At 38.4% G+C, this 21,898-nt stretch overlaps 1 protein-coding gene across 1 annotated transcript in view; it reads right to left on the reverse strand.

The window, feature by feature from the left end:
* Window positions 1-213: 213 nt before the first annotated feature.
* plxdc2b (plexin domain containing 2b) overlaps window positions 214-21,898 on the reverse strand; it is a 126,764-nt gene continuing 105,079 nt past the window's right edge. The window contains exons 10-14 of the mRNA XM_059326872.1: window positions 21,168-21,228; window positions 20,813-20,966; window positions 12,673-12,711; window positions 5,873-6,039; window positions 214-2,917 (exon numbers count right to left, since the gene is read on the reverse strand). Coding sequence (XP_059182855.1) covers window positions 2,798-2,917; window positions 5,873-6,039; window positions 12,673-12,711; window positions 20,813-20,966; window positions 21,168-21,228 — 541 coding nt within the window. The 3' untranslated portion in view covers window positions 214-2,797. The remainder of the gene's footprint in view (window positions 2,918-5,872; window positions 6,040-12,672; window positions 12,712-20,812; window positions 20,967-21,167; window positions 21,229-21,898) is intronic.

The following is a 21,898-nucleotide window of genomic DNA, read 5'->3' on the forward strand; positions in this document are numbered from 1 at the left end:
ACTCTATATATTTACTTACATTAAAACAAATTAAAATGTTTGATTGCATTAAAAGTTCTGATAGAGATGATAGTTTTCGGAATACCCGCAAGTGTTAATAAACTATCTCTCCAGATATCGCAGGTTAATTATGCCTACTGACAAACTAATGCTAACCTTAGCTGCTAGCTAAGTTATTTGGCTTGCTATGGTTAGCCTTCACTGTGATTGGCTTCCACACAATTATAAGGTTTTTATTTGTATTTTAAACTGTAACATAACTAACGTAACACACTATAACTAGATAGCTACGTTAGTTATAGCTAACTACTATAGCTAATTAGCATTAGCTAGTATTAGCCAGCATATTAGGTTATTGGTATTGGAAGTAACGTTATGCACGGTTAATGTTACTACATTTGGTAGGAAGCTAGTTAGTCGGATATGCTAACGATCGCAAGTTATGTTAGGGCATTTAAAGACGCAGTTTAATCAGTTCTTAACACTTTTTGCTCTTATATTTATGGGTTTGGTAATGCTAACTAGAGTTTCGCTAGTGTAGTATTAGCTAGTGTGTTGGCTTCTTGGCATTGGGAGTTGCGCTCGGTTACTGTTGGAAGGAAGCTAGTTAGCCGGATATGCTATTGCAAGTTACATTTAGTCAATTAAACACACATTAATCGATTCCTCACACTTTTGCTCTTATAGTTGCGGGTTTGGAAACGGTTAAGAAAGAGACATCAACCTTTAAACTCATGAAATGTAGGGTATCTCTCTTATTTCCCATGTACACTGGTAAAACATAATTATCCAAAAGCTTGAGAAAGTTTGGAGAACTGTCAGCTGTTTATCAGTTTTATATGACTTTGTAATGGTTGCAAAACATCGTTATAACCAATAAAGGTGTATAATGTTAGCTACAACTACATGTGGATGGTGGTATGGCTGCTGAGGCTGTGGGGAGTTTGAGGTAAATACTTGAAAGTATAATGCTGATTAGTCTTTGGTCTCAATGTGATGACGACAAAGTGTGAATTAAAAAAGAAAATCCAGATGATTGTTATTTGAATGTATTTACAGTGTCAAACTGAATGGGTGTAATATTGCACGTTTAATTTTTTCAGTAGAATTCCAGGATCTTAAGTGAGTCTACAATCATTGGTGTAAAAACATGATTTTGTCTTGAGATAATATATTTTTGTTCAGTCAGAAGCCTTGTGTGTTGATTGGTGACAGTAATGATTGAAATAGTATTCACATTTAAGTAAAAAAGTAGAGAAAAAAAGGCCACTCATAAAAAATAAAAAAGTTTTTTTTCCTGTACTATACTGCTATACTACAAATGTTTGCCATGAGTTACCTGAATCTGCAAATGTTTTGGCCTTGGTATATACATTAATGTGTTGACACGGATGAGCCAATGATCATAACATAAACACAGGCTAGCCTATGGTTATGCTGGCAACATACTGGAAAAGAAAACCACACTGTAAAAAAAAAAGAAATCAAGGAAAACTCCAACCATACCAGTGTGTTTTCTGGCTCACACACAAACTGTATCCAGATACCTCAGATTCAAATCAATAAGAATCACCTGTGCAGAGCCAGCTCAAACATATGCACCCATAAAGCAGGTGGCTATCCAATTACTAATGTAAACTGCTCTCTTCTGCATTCACACACACACACACACACACACACACACACACACACACACACACACACACACACACACATCACTTACACTTAAGAAAATATATTCAGCATACACACTCACAAGCGCCTGTCTTGTAATTTTGCATTAGTACCACATGTCAAATGAGAAAAAAAATGTGCAAACTCTAGTCAGGGACAAAATGGCACGGCAGTCATGAAAAAAACTGCGAAAAAAATACATAAAATGGTATCCATGATGTAAGTAATCAATCAAAGAACCAATCAAAAGATTGAGAAGGATAGAGTGCCCATCACCCATTGTTTAAAAAGCGACTGAGATACTCTCAGTGCACAAAAAAACATCTTACACTTCATTTTCAGAAAATGAAACCAGCCAAAACATCACAATCTAATTCAGCTCTGCTGCTGAACGTTCAGAGCTCTTCTCCGAGCTGCGATCGATCGCAGTGACAGGACTTCAGCTCACGTCATATCGCACAGTTCTCAGCCTCTCTGTGCAGAGCGGCCAGTGGAAAAGTCAATTAAGCCTGCGATGGTATTGAAAAGCAATACTAGCAGTCTGTACAGACAGATGTGCCAACCCCCTGTGAAAACAATGTACTGAAAGAAAAAGGAAAAGAAGTAAAAACCTGATGGATATACGAAGGCCTATACAGTATAACCCCACCGACAATAAAGTGGAAATCTGTGTTCACATACTCTGTATTTTTTTTGAAAATATATATTGTATAATTCACCCTGCTCCCCCCTCAACCACACCAGTATCCAGCCGAGGCAGTCAGGCTGTACAATCCCTCCAGCCGCACTAAACTTAACCAATGCTGACTGAGTCGATGACATCAATGCTGCTCCCTCCCTCTGTCCCCAGCAGGTCAGCTCTCTGCCAACAGGAGCCGAACAATGGGCTTGTCTGGGATCAGTTTTCAGGGCTTTCTCGCTTCCTCTTATCGTTGGCTGCCGTATCCAGTCTCATCTAGCGCTCAATGGGCCGATTCCACAGTCTTAACGAGTCATTGTGTACACTGATAAGCAGATCCTGGAGGTTCCTGCTGAGAAGTCCCTGTGGAGCAGGAGGGAGGGAGGGCTGGCACAGGAGGAGAAGGGGAGGGGGGCCGCGGGGATGCAGACGCCCCCTCCTCCTTCAGCACTGCTCGGACTCGATGAAGCCCTCCTTCTCCTGGCCCACTGGCTCCACCTCGGCGTAGGCTGGGTGACCCGAGCCCCGGCGAAACTTCATGGCTGGCCACCTGCTTGGGCGTCTCTGTAAAGGGGCAGGAGAGGACGTGTGTGAGGACAGAGTTTGGATAAAGATCAGTGTCATCAAGGTTAAAGGTTAAGGCCGAGGTTAAGGTTTGCTCTGAAGAGAGCAGGCGGTGTCCGAAATCACTCCGTATTTAGAAGGGGGAGATATTAAAGGAAAAACCTTTAGAAAAAACAGATGCTTCTGTGGGATAAATTAATATTTGTTTTTCTTGCTATCCCCTGAAGTCAGGTGAAAAGGAGATTGGAATCTAAATTAGATTACCTGATTAAATAAAGATTGTATAAATAAATTAGGTGTTATTATGGTGTTTATCCCTCCAATAGTTTGGCAAACTTGGAAAGGAGCACTGAAGCCCCTCATGGTAGTCTTTCCTATTTGTGTAATTTATCCTGGATACAGTGCCCTGAAAATAACAGACAATGGACCATGGCATGTACACTACTTTCTGGATGTATCCTACGATGCAACGCACATTTTATAGATGCAAAAGTTACAGTTGTGTAACTCACTGATAACACATTTCTGCTCACTACAGAATAAAGAGAGAGTACAGAGTATTTCATTAAAATAATAGTTTGGTTTGTTATTGTGTGACTTTGGTGTTTTAAAGGATTAATTCAGATTAACGAAAATCACATATTAATATAAAAAAAAACAACTAACCCAACAAGGCAGCGGCAGATCAGATAAGCTTTCATTGAGTAATTATTACATAAACTAAAGCTTTATGGGTATGAATGTGGCCATGGGCATTATTGAGTTGTGTGTGTGTGTGTGTGTGTGTGTGTGTATATATATATATATATATATATATATATATGCTTTACTATCTATCTATCTATCTATCTATCTATCTATCTATCTATCTATCTATCTATCTATCTACTCCCTTTTTTGTAATATGGAGTCTGGTGTCTTTGAAGAAAGCATAGAACAAATTCAAACAGGTCTGTTTGACGGTCAGGTAAAGTGGTGAAAATATTGGAAATACAGCATACACTTAAACTAATATTGATTTTCTTTAGATGGCTAAAATACATTTTGCTGCTTCCCCATTCACAGCAGTACATTACTTGGCTTCTGCCTGGTTCTCCAAACTGGTGGCATGCTGACCTCCATCTACTGTAGGCAATACACTGACTGTGGATAAGTACCTCACATAATCCCATTTCAATAAATCAGAACTCCCTCTTTAATTTTGCCGGTGCTCTGCTTAGTTGATGTCTCGAGTGTTTACATCTAAACCAGGCACAATAAAAATCACGCCCACACAAACCTCTATAACATTTTTCTCATGTTATAAAACCTGAAATGATAATTCTGAGATGTGAGCAGCTCATCCAAAGTGAATATTTACAGCCAGAAGAGGTCAAACAATGCAGTAGTTCACAAGAAAAAAGTTATACGTTAGAAATAATATTTTGTTTGTTTTTTTGCTGCAACCTGCAGCTCTATAACTAACACTTCATAAAAACGTCCCCCACTGAAAATGAGTATCCAACGCTACTACCCAACTGTTTGTTTTTTTAAAGATTATTTAGCCTTTTTTAAAAACATTAAACTATATATTATAGGTCGTCTATACACTGTAAAAAAATGTCAGTAGAAATTGCAGTAAAACACTGTCAAACTGCATCAGAAATAGAGCGTAAAATTAAACATTTTAATTAACCTAAATGTGTAGAAAGTGTAGAAAACACACATTAAAGGAGAAATACCAAAATATACAGTTTTTGATAATATTTACATTTAAATTTACTGTAGAAACCACTCACTGTATTTTGTACAGTGAAGTTCTGGCAACCAAAGCTGCTGGTATTTTACCGTAAATTCAACACTTTTTTTTTACAGTGTATTAACAAATTACTGTTTTTGGTTTCGCTCTTTTCAGGAGATTTTTTATATATAAACAACAAAAATATAAAATTATCACAGTCTTACCCTTTAAAAATTAACTACTAAGTATGCCAAGATGGGGCTCGAGTTTATGAAGTGAAATCCATATCAGGAAGTTTCTGTGACTGATAAAGAGAACGACTTTGAACAAAAACGTTTTTGTTTATTCTCTCAGTGTGCTGCAGCCTCCAAACAGAACCTACTCAGGCTCGGGGAGTTCACATTCATTTATTAAAGACAGATGTGTGCACCAAGTTTCATCATTCCTCTGAAGAAGTCTTAATACATATTTAGGAGTCAGGAGTTGAAGGATAAATTGCACCGAGAGCTGAATTGGGTGTTTTTGTACAAAAATATTTTCTTGCTGTGACACAGGAATGTCTGGTTTTTAGAAAAATGTGTCTTATCAAAATAAAAGAAGTTTGTACACATTCCTGACTGAATAACTCTAGTCTGGCAATGAAATATAATAGGGTAACAGTTAATAGCTTTTCCTAGCAAAGGAATAAATATAATTGTCAATTTAACTACCAAAAACATTTTGGAAAATATGATGCTTAATTCATTATTCAATAAAACCAAACACAGAGGATCCATCTTTTTTTAGTGAAGCACAAGTTTACTACCTATGTTGTTAAAATATTTTGTCTATCTAATTTTTATGAATATGAACTAAGAAAATCTCACCACAAGGTGCATTTATACTATCTGCTCAGGAGCTTTTTCAGCATATCACACAACCTTCCTCTGCAGTTAAAGTTCCCCAGTTGTCACAGAGTTATAGATGGTTAAATTAAAATTTTCTGGGCACTTCAAGGACGTCTCGTACATGTTGGCTTAAAAGTTTAAAAGTTGGCCTTAGAGCAGTAGTTCACGTATGAGCTGTCAATCTCAAAAGCTCCAGAACAGCTACTAAATGGACCTCGTGGTGAGAATATTTAACATTTATAAATCGGGATTCCAAGGTCTTTTACTCTTAATTAAATATTTCCCTTTTGAATCAAACTGCTCCTAACACCGAGCAGCATCCGGTCAGCCTGTGGTGTCTCCACTCACCTCAATAAGGAAGAGGCTGGCTGCGGAGGTCGGGTGGTGGTAGATGTACACGGTGACCAGCACGCCGGCCACCATGACCAGCATCACCAGGAGGATGCCGAGGATCAGACCAGTGTGCAGAGGGTGTGTGCCTGGCTTCCTGTCCACGGCACTGTCTGCAGGCAGCACTGCAACACAAAACACACACACACACAGCCTGTTATATAAAGTAATGCAGATACATGTTTTTTAATATGGAGTAGAGAACTCTCACTCTAAGGATTAATGACTTGATGATTACTTTGTGTTACATCTACTCATGAATGTATTCATTAACGACATGATGTTTTTATAGATTACACTTGTATACTTGTAATTATTTGTCAGTGTTCGCCATAAGTGCACATGATCTGTTAAGCTAACTTTTTACACTGAGGTTGTTTACTGCAAATGTGATTTATGTGCACTGTCCCCTATAATAAACAAAGAAACGTGTCTTCAGATACTTCAGATAAAAGCATTTTTATAGGAAAAGTCTAATTAAGACTAAAAATCTCTTTTAACAGTGTCCTGGCCAGGCAGCAGCATAATTATCAGGGGTTCAGACATAAAACATGTAACAATAATGAACAGAAATAAACAAATAAATAAAGGAATCGCAAAATATCCCACATATTTGACATAAATCATTAACAGTAAGGGATCAAAAGGGGCAACATTTTTCAATCAAACATTTACAGCCGTTATGGTTGCCTTTAGAGCATTACGTATAAGTATTTTGAAAACATCCAAGGAAACCAGTTGCTGAAGATTCAGATCACAGGGAGCGAAGGTGATAACTTCGAGTACTTTTTTCTGAAGTATATAGCTCTCATACAGTAATATTATAGCAGCGTTCCAAAGCACTTATTTATTGGGTTTACTGCTCCTATATAGTACATACTGTTGCATTCAGTGAGCATACAATTGCATCATGCTTCATCATAAAATTGCGCCTCATCCTCTTCATCATATACATGCTGCACAAAGGATTGTGGGTCACAGTAGCCAGAAAAGCTTTAGAAACAATGCAAAATAAGACATAATGGTAGCTATGACATAGTGCATTTGATATTCTATGTTTTGGGATATACGTAAATCTTTCTCTAACATACTAAATAGTGTCAGTATGGATATATGGAACACACAGGATGTTTTTCTCCTTTTACTGCAGTTCCATCCTTGACCAGCAGGGGGCACTCATCATCCATCAAAACCCTCATTTCTTACACGTACTAATATGCCTTAAAATTGACTTGCTTGCTGCAAATTTTTTAAATGTCATCACATTGAAAAAGACACATATTTAATTTAAAACTTAAAACAGTTACACTGCAAATCCCCTTCATCCTAGATGTTTGAAACAAACATTTTCAGTGAATTTTACAGGGGTTTTTTTCTGTCTCAGAGAACAAAGGGGACTTTTTCTTCACTTTGAGAGCAAACTGAAGGTTTCAGCTGTGTCTCTAGCCCTCTGTGGCCTGATCGTCCCTGTGTGTGTTTAGGTATTCATGAGCAGCTCCTCTCTCCTGCAAGAACGAGTAATCTCAAACCAAGGTTAGCAGCATATGCTCCTGATAGGAGGAGGAAACAGGCCTATAGATGCAGATAAGAGTCCTACTGTAGCCTCCAGTCGCGGCAATGCAAACTGGAGAGGCTGTATATAGCGACTACATAATCAGTCCGTCCTTCAGCGAGCCTTGGAAGGCATCACTCCACTTTGAAGTACTTTTGTCAGCTTCATACTGGAGTCGACCCAGCAGCTGTTTTGAGAGTTCTTTTGAAGATGATGAGAACGTCCTGTAACCTACTGGGAGTATCTGTTTTCATCTATGGAGGCACAATTTCCCCTACACAAAAAAAACAAGAGAATTTTCACCTGCAATTTGTCAGCAGGAGAAACACATAGAATAAGAATAGAAATACAAAGTGAGACTGTGTAAGAGTCCCAGCAGTGAAACACTGATCATAGCAGGGGAAACTAATGAACTGATTATGAAACAAACAGTGAGGATGCCCCCGTAGCTTATCTCACACAGATTTATAGCAGGATCGGTCCAGATCTATTCACACAGCTGCACATTTCTTCTTCTATGCCCCCCTGACAACCTCTCCCCAGGCTCCTCCCAGCTTTAATTAGCAGCTATAGCCACCGCCGAGCTTGTCAGCCAACCAGCCTCTCCCCTGGCTCCCTGCCTCATTGATTTCCAGCACACAGAATAACCGGGTGGTAATGAAACCTGTCCAGTGTGTGTGTGGGCAGCCGCTTGTGAATGTGTGGGTCTGTAAGTCAGTTTGGCCAGCATGTTCACTCTAAATTTTTTAAAAAAAAGGACAAACTGTGGATCACTTGGTGTGCCAGAACGTCACTCGATGTAGTTTCACTTTAAACAAACAAAACAAAACAACAGAGTCGCTATTGTTTATGGTCCATAATCTGACTGGAAACTGTTTTCATAATGGTGCTTGGTGTTGAATTGAGTGATTTACATAATAGCTCTCAGAGTTTACTGTCAGTCAGCCTTATATGTAGCAACTCTGAAGCCTACTTTTCAGGGAAAAACAACTTGGCAAAGAAAATTACATTGTAACATTCTCGCTATTGTGCTTAGCCCTAATAAACACAGTGTGAGTGAGCTTTATTTTTCTCCTGTTTTCCCAGAAAGGCATTTTTCCTTACTTATCTGTCACAGCTACAGAGTCCAAGAGCCATCTCTTGGTCAGCTGGAAGCCCAAACAATACGACAGGCTGTTAGTCTGGACTGTTAGTGGGTTAGCAGGGGGCATGCGGCTGAGCGGAGATGTAGACACAATGAGAAATCAACAGCCTAGCAGCTAAATAACCAGCAGGATGCTTGCAGAGGCAGGTCTGGCCAGTCCCCTGGAGGAGCCGGAGCTGTGAGACTGACAGTTTTATCTGGACTCGTCTCAGAGGTCCATTTGAACAAATAAGACAGCACAGGCTGAGCTGGGTCATAGTGGGGCGTTGAAGAACGAGAACAGCGGAAAAACAAATTTGAAAGTTTAAATGTCGCCTTTTTTGTTGCCATTTATGTTCTTATAACACTGTGACAAGTGCACTAAGAACAGAATAAGAATATATTATTTAAAAAAAGTATTCAAGCTAAAAATAATTTGATAAAGAATGATGCGTGCATTTACAGGAGTTAAAAGCTACTAAAGTTTGTAAGGTTCATAGTGCTTTAAAATGTATTTAATTCATTTTGGGTGCTTCAAATATGGGTATTTTCCACTTATTTTCGAGATGAATTTCTAGTACTTTAAAAATGAAGTATTTGATTTTGGTTCATGTTGATTGATTATGGTTTCTTGGGTTACATTTTTCTTGACCTTTTTGTATTTAAGGATTTTCACCTGTGATTGCCTTTGACAACTTTCAAAATAAAAGAGAGAAAATAAAGAAAGCTGAATCTTGGTCATTGAGTGAATTCCAGTCCAATCTTCTGAAGCAAGCTGCCTTTTCAAGTGGGGGAAGCTGCAGTTTAAACCTCACCAGAGTGAGGGCCACTTGAGACCCAGTTCAGACCTGGCATCAACATGCATCTTGGATGATCTGATCATAAGGGAACAACTCTAAGTACAAGTGGGAATGCACTAGTGTTGAGCACCAAGAAGAGAATTTCAAATTATAACTGTTTCCAAAAGAATCATTAAAAAAATGTTTTGTTTCCACTCTTCGGTTCTTAAACAACACATTAGCACACTTTCTGGACGCTACACAAAGCGAAACATTGTTTCCGTTTCAGCACTATGAGAAGATTAATATGAGTTGCGAGCACACCAGTCAGATGTGCATCATGTTTTCTTCTCTATTCTGGAGTCGCTGCCTTTTTATCTCTTGCCTTTCTCTCATCCAGAGAGCACTACAGTCAGACGTTTTTTCAGGGATCTTGTGGGAGACAGGATTCTTGTGGGATGGGAGTCGGTTTTACTATTTATCACAGGACAGGGAAAAAAGTAAAAGGGTGCAGGGATGGAAACAATTAAACCAATAAGTCACTTTTTAAATTTTAAGAAATGTAGAATCCAGCCCTCCAAAAGGGTTAAACAGGGATCTTTTAGTGAAGCCATTTTGGGTCGACACAGGAACGGCATGGGACGGAAATCATTCTTCCGGGATTGGGACAGAACAGGAATTAATTGTTACTCTGTTTTAGGATTGGGATGGGACAGAAGTTATTTTGTGGCAGTGAGATGACACAGGAGTGAAAATCTTGTCCACTCCTGTGTAATCCTCGAGGGCGGACACACATGCTACACACTGAGCTATACTTTTTATCACACGAGTCATCATTATCAACCGAATGTTTTCTCCAAACTTGAGGCTTTAAAATGGTCTTTTATACAGTCCATGGGGCAGACCGACATGTTCATCTATTGAGCCGTGTCGTCAACATGGCTAAAAATAATACCAAGTCCATAATTACAGAGATCTTTGGTAATATTTATTATTGTAGCACTATAGAGTCTGGATGCAGAAATGGCACGTCTTAAACAAATTGCCCTGAATTTATTCTCCATTAGGGTTGTCCTCATGACTGCTACAACCTGAGGAGACTGAGTAAACACTAATGGACGGCAGAGCAATAAAATACATTAGAGCTTTTGAGAGAGGACAAATGTGACCAACGTAAATCCAGCCAAGATGTTTCTTTTTCAGCTCTACATTAGCAGAGCACCTCTGTTCTCTCACCTGGCTAATGGCTTTCTAGGAAATAACAATACAGACCTATAATTCAGAGTATTTATAAATGGGTGCTGAGGAGCGGCGGCGTTGAGTATAAACTCCAGAGAAAGGGCGGTTTGCTCCTGTTGTTCCTTATCTCAGCACTTACTCACTGTTTGCTACCACAGTCCAGGTCAGAGGACACCTTTGTGTAACTAGCAGGAAGAGCTGAGGAGTTGAAAAACTGTGTCTAAAATCAATAAATCATCTTTTACTTTGATGGTAGAAATTCATGCTTTTTAAAATGTTTTCTCCTCTCAGTGTGATCATGCTGCTGCCTTCCTCGCAATTACTTTTCACCTTGAATAACATTATTGGCAGGTGTAAAAAGTTTGGATGCATGAAAAAGAAAAAAGCCACGCAGGGAGATATCATCACAGAGCCAGTGATGACAGTGTTTGTGTACTCAAAGTATGATAGAAGCTGCTGATTTCCACTTTTAGAGGCTATCTCTGAAACCTGATACAGCTGGAGGTCATTTCAGAGTTTGGATGTTTTGCACACATTCGCAATTAAAGCATGTTGTGCTTAGAGTATGACAGAAATTCAGGATCCTGAAGGTGCAGAACCAAACATCAGCCACTGTCAAATTACCTGTGCTAGTTTGATGACATTCATATAAACAAATCGATCTCCTGTGTGCCCGTGTAAACAATGTACACAGGAATTGTCACAAATTGCTAGAATAATAGCTTTCCTCCTGTGCGTGTAGGCAGTGGTAGCAATATAAAATGCAGAATTTAACAGCACAACAGCTGATAGAACTGACAACAAGGCCAGCAAAGCTTGTGATTTATTATTCATGTTGAATTAGCCACTGGTGGTCAAGACTTCTGTTGCTGGTCAGATGACAGGGATGTCATCGTTTTAAAAAATCTCTGTTTTTTTGCCCGTCTAGACTAAATGCAATTCTGTACATTTTAATTTAATACAGGGTCAGCAACAGCTTCAAAATCTCTGTTTTAGGGATTTGAAAAAGGCATTGTGTTGTGGACTCAAAGTGTAAAGTAGCAAAAGTTATGCATTTTTAAATTAAAATGTATTTGTCTGGAGTGTTTCATGCAAACAAGCTACTTTCCTTCACTCCCACAATGTGAGATATAAACTCAGCTGCTGAAGTTCAAAGAGAGCATCAGAATGAGGAAGAAAGGTGATTTAAATGACTTTGAATGTGTCATGGTTGTTGGTGCCAGACGGGCTGGTCTGAATATTTCACAAACTGCTGATCTACTGGGATTTTCATGCACAAAAATCTAAGAGAATGCTCTGAAAAAGAGAAAATATCCAGTAAGCAGCAGCTGTTGATGTCAGAGGAGAATGGCCAGACTGGTTCGAGATGATAGAAATACAACAGTAACTCTATTAACTTGTTTATTAGGTTCACACTTCACCTAATAAAGTGGCCGGTGAATGTATATGTATTTTTGTTGTTGTTGAACACTCAGAAAGCCACTGTATCTTTCTGCACAGCTCCCTTTCTTTCTGCTCCTGGCCTCACAGGAAAATTGCCATAAAAATATCAAATACATGGTTCTTCTGTTGCATTTGCGACTTTATTTTCAATGTTTAAAGTTGGAGTTAGCAACTCCGGAGAAAGACTGTATATATTTGAACACAAAACCCAAACAATTACCCCACTCACAGCGGGTTTCTGAATATGGGCTGTGTTCATTTCTCTTGTGTATTTTAATATTGTGAATTATATATCACCTAGACCTGCTTTATACTTAAATAAAACATGGTAATCTCACTTTTAATAATAAAGGACCTTTAAAACAAATACTACTATTGGGCACACAGCCACTCTGCTCTCTGTGGCTTTCTGTCACACCAGTCCAGACAACACAATTGATCGCTACAGCCCCGCAAAGGACAGTTAAGCATTATAGTCGGCTGCTGGAGGGAGTTTATCAGCTGATTGAGCCGCACATCCACCTAAAAGATCAAAAAGCGATCGGGGACCAATACCTCAGTGGGGAAGACAAAGAAACACACACAGCCATGAAAGCAGCAGCAGTGGAAGATAGAGACCTACCCTGGTTGTCTCTGAGATGCAGGGCGATCTTGGTATCATCTGTGAGGAGACAAAGAGAGAAAGACGTGTGAGTGTCAGACATTATAATCAATATTTCTCTTTGTAGTTTGTTTTTGACGCTCTCACAATATAAACAACTCCCTGAAGGTCCCAAATGAGATTAAGCTTCTTTCATTAGTGGACCATCTTCCTTTCAACATGAAATTTACTACACTTAAAATATGATTAAAAATTAATGCATTGAATATAATGGTCCAGCATGCATAATTCAGCACATAAAAAGCTGTCTGGGGTTAACCATACATGTGAAATATGGAAATGTAGCGTGACCCACTTCTCCTCGAAGGGTAGGAGGCATTTACGCACACCGTAGGATTCACATTATGCAAATCGAGCACATACACCAGCAGATACATTTCACTGGACGCTTTAATTCAAAAGGATTCTCTATTTCAATTTTCAAAAGCAAAACCAAATGCGGCCACATTTTGGTGTCTGAAATGAATCATTAAATGAGATATTTCACTGTAAGAGGCCGCTCAAAATTTTTGCCCAATTCAATCCCACACCAGACTGAGTCATGAATATGGATCAGCATCACTGCTCAAGGGAAAGAAACCTTTAAATGTGTTGTAGCCAGTCGAGTTACATCACAAAGCTACTGTTTATGTGTCTGTTTACTTTGCAGTTATATCAAGATTTATGTCTCTCTTCTCTTTAAGAGCGGGGTGGGATCTTCTCTTCCTTCTACATACATGTCCAAGTTAAGTTGCTCACATCAGATCAAATATCAAAGAATGATTTGTGCCTTAAAAAAGGTATGAAGATTTTTAAAACAAGAAAGCTCTTCTGATACGCTTTTTGGATCATTATTTATGCACTTTTGAGATGCTCAACAAGGCATGAATATGAGGCCATGAGGTGAAAATAACACCTGTGCATCATCAATCTGCTGTAGACTAATAATAATTGCAATCATTGGCATTTCAGTCCTTGACCTGTCTGTCCTGGGATTTAAACCGGCAACCATCTAGGCCACGGACTGCCCAATAATATCCCCAGTGGTGGAAAAAATATTCAGATCTCTTACTTAAGTAAAAGTACTAATACCACACTGCAGAATTACTCCACTACAAGTAAAAGTCCTGCATTCAAAACTTACTTAATACTTGTTATGCAGAATGGACCCACTCAGATTGTTATCTATACATTTTAACTACATTATTGGATTAGATTAGATTAGATAATATTTCATTGAGCCCACAATGGGGAAATTCAATAATAAGTAATAATAATTAATATTATTATTATTGACCAATTTGTGGAAGCTGGTTAATGTTCTCAAGATAAGCTAATTTAACTACTTAGTATACTGTTATGTTAATGTTTGATCATTAAGATCCTTCGCTCCTACAGCCATCAGGCTGTCTCATTCTTCCAGAGATTCTATCACCAGACTAACTGAATTTCCCCTTGGGGATGAATAAAGTAATTTTGATTTGATTTTACTTGATTTTGCTTTTTATGAGGTTTAATTGTAAAAAAAAGAAAAATGTCTTATCACTTTACTTTTTTTTAAACGTTTTTCATGTTAAATCTTTATATTCCATCACTGAACATCACGCAGAGCTGACTGTAAACAGAGAAGAGGCTGCCAAAAAGCTGTCTTAATCGGCAAAAACTACATCCAGAAAAAAGCACTATTCAGATTATCCAAATGTAATCTGCTGTTGATAAGAGATGAATCGAATTCAGAAAACTGTCATATTTAAAATAGCAGGAATATTAGTGTGCATGTAAACGTAGTCAATGTCGCCACAAACTGCAGCCTTCAAAATGATCTGGTTGAATGAACACAGTTTCTACAAAGAGTGAACATTACAACCTTCATGAAGGTCAGATTTACTGCTGCAGTTTTAGCGAATGTAGCTGAATGTATTCCTCTGAAGTAAGCATATAAAGTTTAGTCCAATGTCAATAAAGAGAGAAAACAGATCTAAGCTTTCTCTGTTTGCGTTTCTACACCCTGAAAACACCTCCACCCACACGGACACATCTCTCTCTTCACGTGTCTTTTTCCTTTCCTCTCCGTCTCTCGTCCACCCGGCCTGCCCTCTAACCTGACCTTTGAACCCTGCAGCTGAAGAGACAGACGAGGGCTGGAGTAACTGATCCGCTGTACGCGTCAGAGGGTGCGAGGGGTTTCTCTGTACAACAAATACGGCTACAATGACCTCATGACCCCCTGGACACACATACAGTCACACACATACACACATTTCAGCGCTCTCAACACACTCTGGTTTGATGTGTGGGATGCCTCGGTGTGTTTCGCCTCACAGCTGGACAGTATTCACACTGAATCCATCCTCATCCTAGCACCCCAACTGCGGTGGAGTATCCATTTAAACCCACAGGATGATTAATGGGGGTGCAATGGAGAAAAGGTCAACTACTCCCTCAGTTAGCGATGGAAATAAATGCCTTTTTGTTGGAATGAAATATTGGATAACCTTGGCTTGAATGTAGAAAACTTTAGAAAACTCAGTAGATTAAAAAGCACCATCAACAAGATAGGAGCAGAGCGGAACAACACTGCAGACGCTGCACAACAAAAGAGTCCATCTTTAGTCCATCTTTAAGGATTTCATTGTTTTGGAATATACCTTATGGTAAGTAAATATGAAGCACTTTTCATTATAGCTGTTACAAAGAGCAGAAAGAGAAAATACATTAGAGGAGCTGGACAGGATGAGACAAATTGAGGCAAGGACTAATATTAAATTACCACTTTGAGAAACTGCCAAATAAAGCAAGAACATTTCAAGGAACAACAACCTCGAAGCATGATCACCTTTAATTTTCAGTTTTTAACTGAGAACAGACAAGGTCAAGAAAGAGAGCCAGAAGTCCCCGCTGAGGGACGATAAAGATGGACTGACTGCAGAGCGCTCCGAGCCAAAACACTGACAGATATGCTCCCTCTGATGAGGTCAGAAAATCCGTCATCCCAACAGCAAAGTCCGGAGATATTTTATATTTTACTAACTGTCAGCAAATCCCACAGGATGAGCAACAACAACACTGAAGTCATCCCATTATTGTGTGTGTGGCCAAAACCTGATATAGTATATCTTTTTCCTCCATTGTTGTCAAAAACCATTAAAAACAAACCACTAAGCCACAAGGTCGCACTGTGTGGCATGTTCCTTCAGCGGAACAACTGTGTGTTAATCCGCCGCTGAAAATAGTTCCAAACTAATGCACTTTTTCCTTCAGTTTGAGTGACATTTGATAAAACAACAACAACAAAAAAAACAGTGTTAAGCTGAATAATTACTGAGCTTCTTTGAAAACGAAAATATATGTCAATGTAAAATTTTTACACATGTTGGTCCATCGGTCAGTTTGCTCTTTTGGATAATTGGGTGAGAGGGGTTGTTACATCCTGGACAGGTCTGAATCAGCAGAGGCCCCATGATCCGATTTTTTCCTAAAACTTGAGTCACGATACGATATTATTGCAATTTTAAGCTTTTTGCGATATGGTGACTATTGCGATACAATACATTGTGATTTAACTGTTAAACTGCATTTTGTGTCCACATAATAAAATTCAATCAAGAATTGATTTGTCCAAGAAGAGAAAATTCTCAGTCTATTCATCTAACTTCAGTCTTTTTATTTCTCCACAATGAGAGTCAAACCCACAGACTGACTAACAAATTATTCAGTCAAACTGAACTGATATCAAACATTTATGAACGACAACTGCAGGATTTTCTCAAACTTTCCTCAACTTTAAGCTTCCCTGCTCTCAATCTTTTTGAATGAAACATATATAAACACACATTGCAGCGTTATTACGATTTATTCTAGTTCAATATGATACCAATATCTCCAATATATTCCTAAAAGTGAGCCTGCTATGGCCTGCGGAAAAAAAACAAAACGGAGAAAATACTGATGGCCGGCGGCCATGAATCAATATAATATTGCCATGCAAATTATTGCGATACTATGCTGTATCGATTTTTTCCACCACCTCTAGCAGACACATAGAGACAGACAGCTATTCACACTCTCATTCACTCCTACGGGCAACTTAGAGTCACCATTTAAACCTAAGCTGCATGTCTTTGGACTGTGAGAGGAAGCTGGAGGACCCGGAGAGAACCCAAAAGCTGGATTCGAACCTACAACCCTCTTGCTGTGAAGCTTAAAGTGCTAACCAATAGAAGAAGAAAAGTGTAAAGTGTATGCTCAGCTTAAAAGAGAAACTTTTAACCACCAGCTGCGTGTCACTGCAGCGTTGGAAGCACCAGATTTCCCTTGAGCCGGGGAACCACCGGAACCGCCGACAGAAAGGCAACACAGTCAAATGTAAATACTGCATGTGGTATAGGGAGAGAGATATACACAGCTAAAGCTTGTTTGGTGGCTTGAGTCAGAGCATGTTAGAGAACAACTGAGACTAAACGCATTGAAAAACAGTTTGAGGAGAAGTACAAGTATAAGTGTGCCAAAAGTCAAGCTTCCTCTGACCACTGACTACAACTACTTCTTTTAATCTTTATTTCACACAACCTCACCAAGAAAAGCAGAGCTTGAGACGGAAAAAAAAAATGAATAAAAGGGTCTCTTGTATTTTATTTCATTTTGCCCTTTTTCTCTTAAAAATGAACTTCTTAGTTACTGGTAAAGGAATGTCAGTACAAAATGAACCGAAACTGACCTGGTTTTTTTTTTATTTCTTTATCAGATTTATGTCTTCAGTGGAGATGAATTGGCTGGAGGGCAGGGAGCCACAGACCAGATCGGGGAGTCAGAGCTGTGTTAACCTCTCTGAACCTTATTTTTATTATTAGGCTGTTTCAGGGCATTTTTTTGCTCTTTTTACATTTTAGTCACTGGCCTTGTATTTCACTGCAATATATAGATGCAGTATGACATAATATGACATACATTATAAAAATAAAAAAAAAGTGGCCACAAGTGTCACGAATATTGGGGAATTTTTTTTTGTCTCCACATACGATTATAATTTTCACGACTTCTACTTACAACCTCTCCTGTCCTCTCCTCTCTGATCTGTGTAAACAGATTTTCAGTGAATATTTGTCACGTGACCGTTTGTCTCTGGAGAATCAATAATGGCTTAACAGTGTCGCTGAGGAGCGCAGAGTTTAATGTTTTTAACAGGATCTAGTTATTACAAACGGTTTATTTTTGGCGTTGATTTAAATGAGACATGTAGAATAAAGTGATTTTGACAGAATTAACAAAAAAAGCTTTGTTTTGATTACTTTTTTCTAACAGAAACTTTCGTAATTCAAGGACTGTAGGAAAGTTCAAATTTCGATGATAATGTCTGTTTCTTTCTTCGATAAACAGTGTATTTTTGTGTATATTTTTAAAGAAAACATACGTTTCAGGGGGGTTCAGAGGGTTAAGAGACAAACTTGCACAAGTGGAATAACAACCAGCTTTCTTCTTTACAGAATAGAGAACAAATAAAGGACATTCCACCTTAAACCTTTCACATATCACGTCATTATTCTGCTTCTTTTACAGCCATATTTAACATGTTTATCTTGTAAGACATGTCAAAGACACATTTGAACCTGACTGTATCTGACAGATTCACAGTTGAAGACATTTGTCCTTCAGAGGCTCACAGACTCTACAGACAGGTCTCATGTTCCTAAAAGGATGCAGTTAAATCATCACAAAGATAAGAGCTAATGTCTGAAATGATTTGTTGTCCATCAGCTTAACGTGCCCATTGTGCATCCCACACATCAAACACAATTAACACAAGACAAGACACGAGATAAGACACGACACGCAGTACAGTGTGTGATTATTTACAGTGTTTCATTTTGATTCAATACCTCCACATCTGGACCTGATAAAGATAAATTGCCTGTTTAGTTACACAAAGTGCTCAAAAGTCATAAAAAGGGAAATGAGCTGAAAATTGATACAATAAATCCTGCCAACTCATAACTCCCTATAACTCTCTACAGACAAGTAAAAAAAATGTAAGTAAATAAAGTTTAAAGGACACCTTGGCTGTTTTCCTATCATCAGCACAAAACCCCAGCCTCCTTTCAAAGAGGATTTGCATTAGATAACTGAGATTATGCGTGCAGTATGGTTTGGGTTAGCCTCCCGCTGCGGTGCATTGAATCATGTGCTCAATACTTTACGCCGCAATATCAAAGGAGCACGGCACCACTGAACTCTGCTCAGAAAAACTGTCAGTAAGAGATGATGGGGAAAGTATTTCTTTATCTTTGAACACTTTGCTACTGTAAATGTCATTTAAAATGTAGTTTGTCCTTTTGTTTTATACAAGGAGATAACAATGAAAATACTACTTTCTCATATGCATAAATACAGCATGTGCAAAAATACAAAGTGAGCTACTATTTTTTTTTTTAGATATGTCACATACCACTTATACATTAAAATATATTTAATTTATTGATGTTCATACATGCAACAACTTATTTAACAAAAGCGTCAGCTAAATGACATGTAATGTAATGTAACCTATTTAAAATGCTAAAATACATTTTCTCCAATGTGCAATATCTGTAAAATGCAAAGTACTTTCAGGAAAACAAACAAACACAAAAATATATATTAATAATAAATGCCAAATAGCAGAAATTTATGTATATAATGTGTATATAATGTATGTATGTGTATATAATGTATGTATATGTCTTATTTTTTATATTCTTATTCTGTCTTCCATATCTATGTGTCTGTATCTTGAGCTGCTGCGACACCTACATTTCCCCACTGCGGGATAAATAAAGTCCTATCTTATCTTATCTTATCTTATCTTATATCTTCTCATCTTGAGTCCTTATTTGACCGGATGTGAAGACATACAATTCATATTATGGCTGTTTTGTGATTTAATAGAATTTAACTAATTAATCAAGCTAGCAGCTATACTAGCTTGCTGTTGGATGCTAATGTGTTGCTAATAAAACTGTTATGTAACTGTTGGGTTTTTTACTTTTTAAAAAAACTTTTGTGTGCATGTTTACTTGATTACTTGTTGATCTTTCATTGTATATATTTTGTTTAAGGTCAGGTCATTACCAGATTTAAAAATCAGTATGTTCTACTGATCTGCAACTTCAGCCATATTCGTTCCAGTTTTACAGGAATATATGTCAAACTGAACAAGTATTATATATCTGAGCAATCCCTTTGAGACTTGAGAAATATTTGGCATAACCTGACAAAGATACCCTCTTTTGACTCCCGTCTTTGTCTGTTAAACCAAAATCTAACTTAATTTAGCCTCTCTTTACTGTTTCAGATTTCTCTTTTTCACTTAAAAGTGACAGTAATGGAACCTGACTAGAAAGAAACCCTCAAACGTAAAATGATATCTTGAAAGCGAACGAGAGGGAGAGAAGACAGGTAATAACGAGAAACAGCTTTCAGAAAAACCTCAATATCTGGATCAGATCGAGCCAATTTCACTAAACTCCAGAACGATTGTGCAGTCACTTTCCACTTACTGCGACAAAAGCCAGCGCTCGATCTAATTTCCTATTACACGTTTAGCCTTCATGTGGAAAGAAAACTGGCCTTCGTTCGCCTTCGCAGCCGGATACTGAAAGTGAATGCCTCATAATTAACCTGAGAAACGATTAAGAAGAAGAATATTTTTGATTCATCAACAGATCAATCATCAGAAAACTAAAAAACGGTTTCTGAAAATAAAGATGAACAGCTGAACGAGCTGATCACAGAGGTGTGTGGTTGCATCTATTTTGGACTGGAGAGATTTGTCCTAATTCAATCTGCATTGTTTAAAAGTTGGTACAAACACAGCTGCTGTGTCTTGCTCCACTGCCTGCCATCTGGAATTTTTCATTTTTTTTAAGCTAAAGTGGCGAGCTACAGTACATATTTATGCCTTCTCCAAAAGAGAAAAGTGTCTTGCTCATGTTATAAAGGACATCAATACCAATAAAGAACAGTTCCAGCAAATGCACTTCATTTAACACCTTGCCAGAGAATGGAGCATCCATCACTGCTTGAATGAAAGCTCTGGGCTCCTGCACAATGTGCTATGTGGCCTCGTTCCAGCTCTTTTCTGCCTTACCTTCAGTGGGGACGCTGGTGGGCGGGTGGGAGGTGGAGGCTGTGTCCCTGCCTGCAGTGGCCTCTTTGCTCCCTGACGTTGTTTTGGCAACACTCGTGGTGGTGAAGGGGTAGAGATACGTGGTGTCGATGATGTCACACATCTTGTCCTTGGTCTGAAAAATGAAAAATTGCAAAAACAAATAAATAACGTGTATGTTTTGAGGGGTGGGGGTGTAAGAGGGCTCTCCAGCAAAGGGCATTCATCATCCAGGCAGCTCCAAACACACAAACACAAGATAGGCTGGCAAGAAATATCTAAACACAGATTCAAATCATGTTGGATTATTATGTTTTCTTTTAGTCTGATTGTTCACCTCGTCTGGGCAGCTGTTGTCCACCCAGTCCTGCCGATGGCGGTCGAAGCCACTGGAGCATCTAACGACAGAGAGGAAACAACTGTCAGTCAAACGTTTAGTTTAATAAAAGAGGTTTAGTTTTGCACTTAATACAGCTGAGGAACTTATGGGAAGCTTGCAAGAGATAGATTTAAAAAGGGATCATCAAAAACAATCTGTAGAGTCCTCCTTGTCTGGTTAACAATTGAGTCCTTACGCCTATTTATACTGCAGAGTTTCTTCTCCTCAAGTGTTTTTTTAGAGGTTGATTTCTACCGTTATTCAACCAGGGATGCAATCTCATCAGAGGTGAAAACAGGTACAAATATGCAAGCCCCCTTAGGGGAAAAATGTTCTAATTATCAACTTTAAAATGTGTCTGAACAGTCGTTTTAGCACAGGGACGTGTGGGCTGAAATCTGACTCTGGTGCCTTATCCTCAACTATAACTGTGTACGTGCCTAGTCACAGGCAGGGCCATAGACTTCTTTATTTGAATTTTGTTGGTATTTTTTAAGGTGCATTGTTTTCCTTCGTTTGCAGCCTTCTTTTGGTAGCACAATTTCTTTTTTTCTCTTTTTTTTATTAGAATTTTTAAAGACAAGGTTACAAACAAAACACAATAAACAAACAAATAAACAGATAGCGGTGCTACAAGACTGGTCCATATAGGGAAAGAAAAAGTTGCATCAAAAACAAAGCAAACAGGG

Source organism: Centropristis striata, chromosome 23 (assembly GCF_030273125.1).
Source record: "Centropristis striata isolate RG_2023a ecotype Rhode Island chromosome 23, C.striata_1.0, whole genome shotgun sequence".
NCBI classification, from domain to species: domain Eukaryota; kingdom Metazoa; phylum Chordata; class Actinopteri; order Perciformes; family Serranidae; genus Centropristis; species Centropristis striata.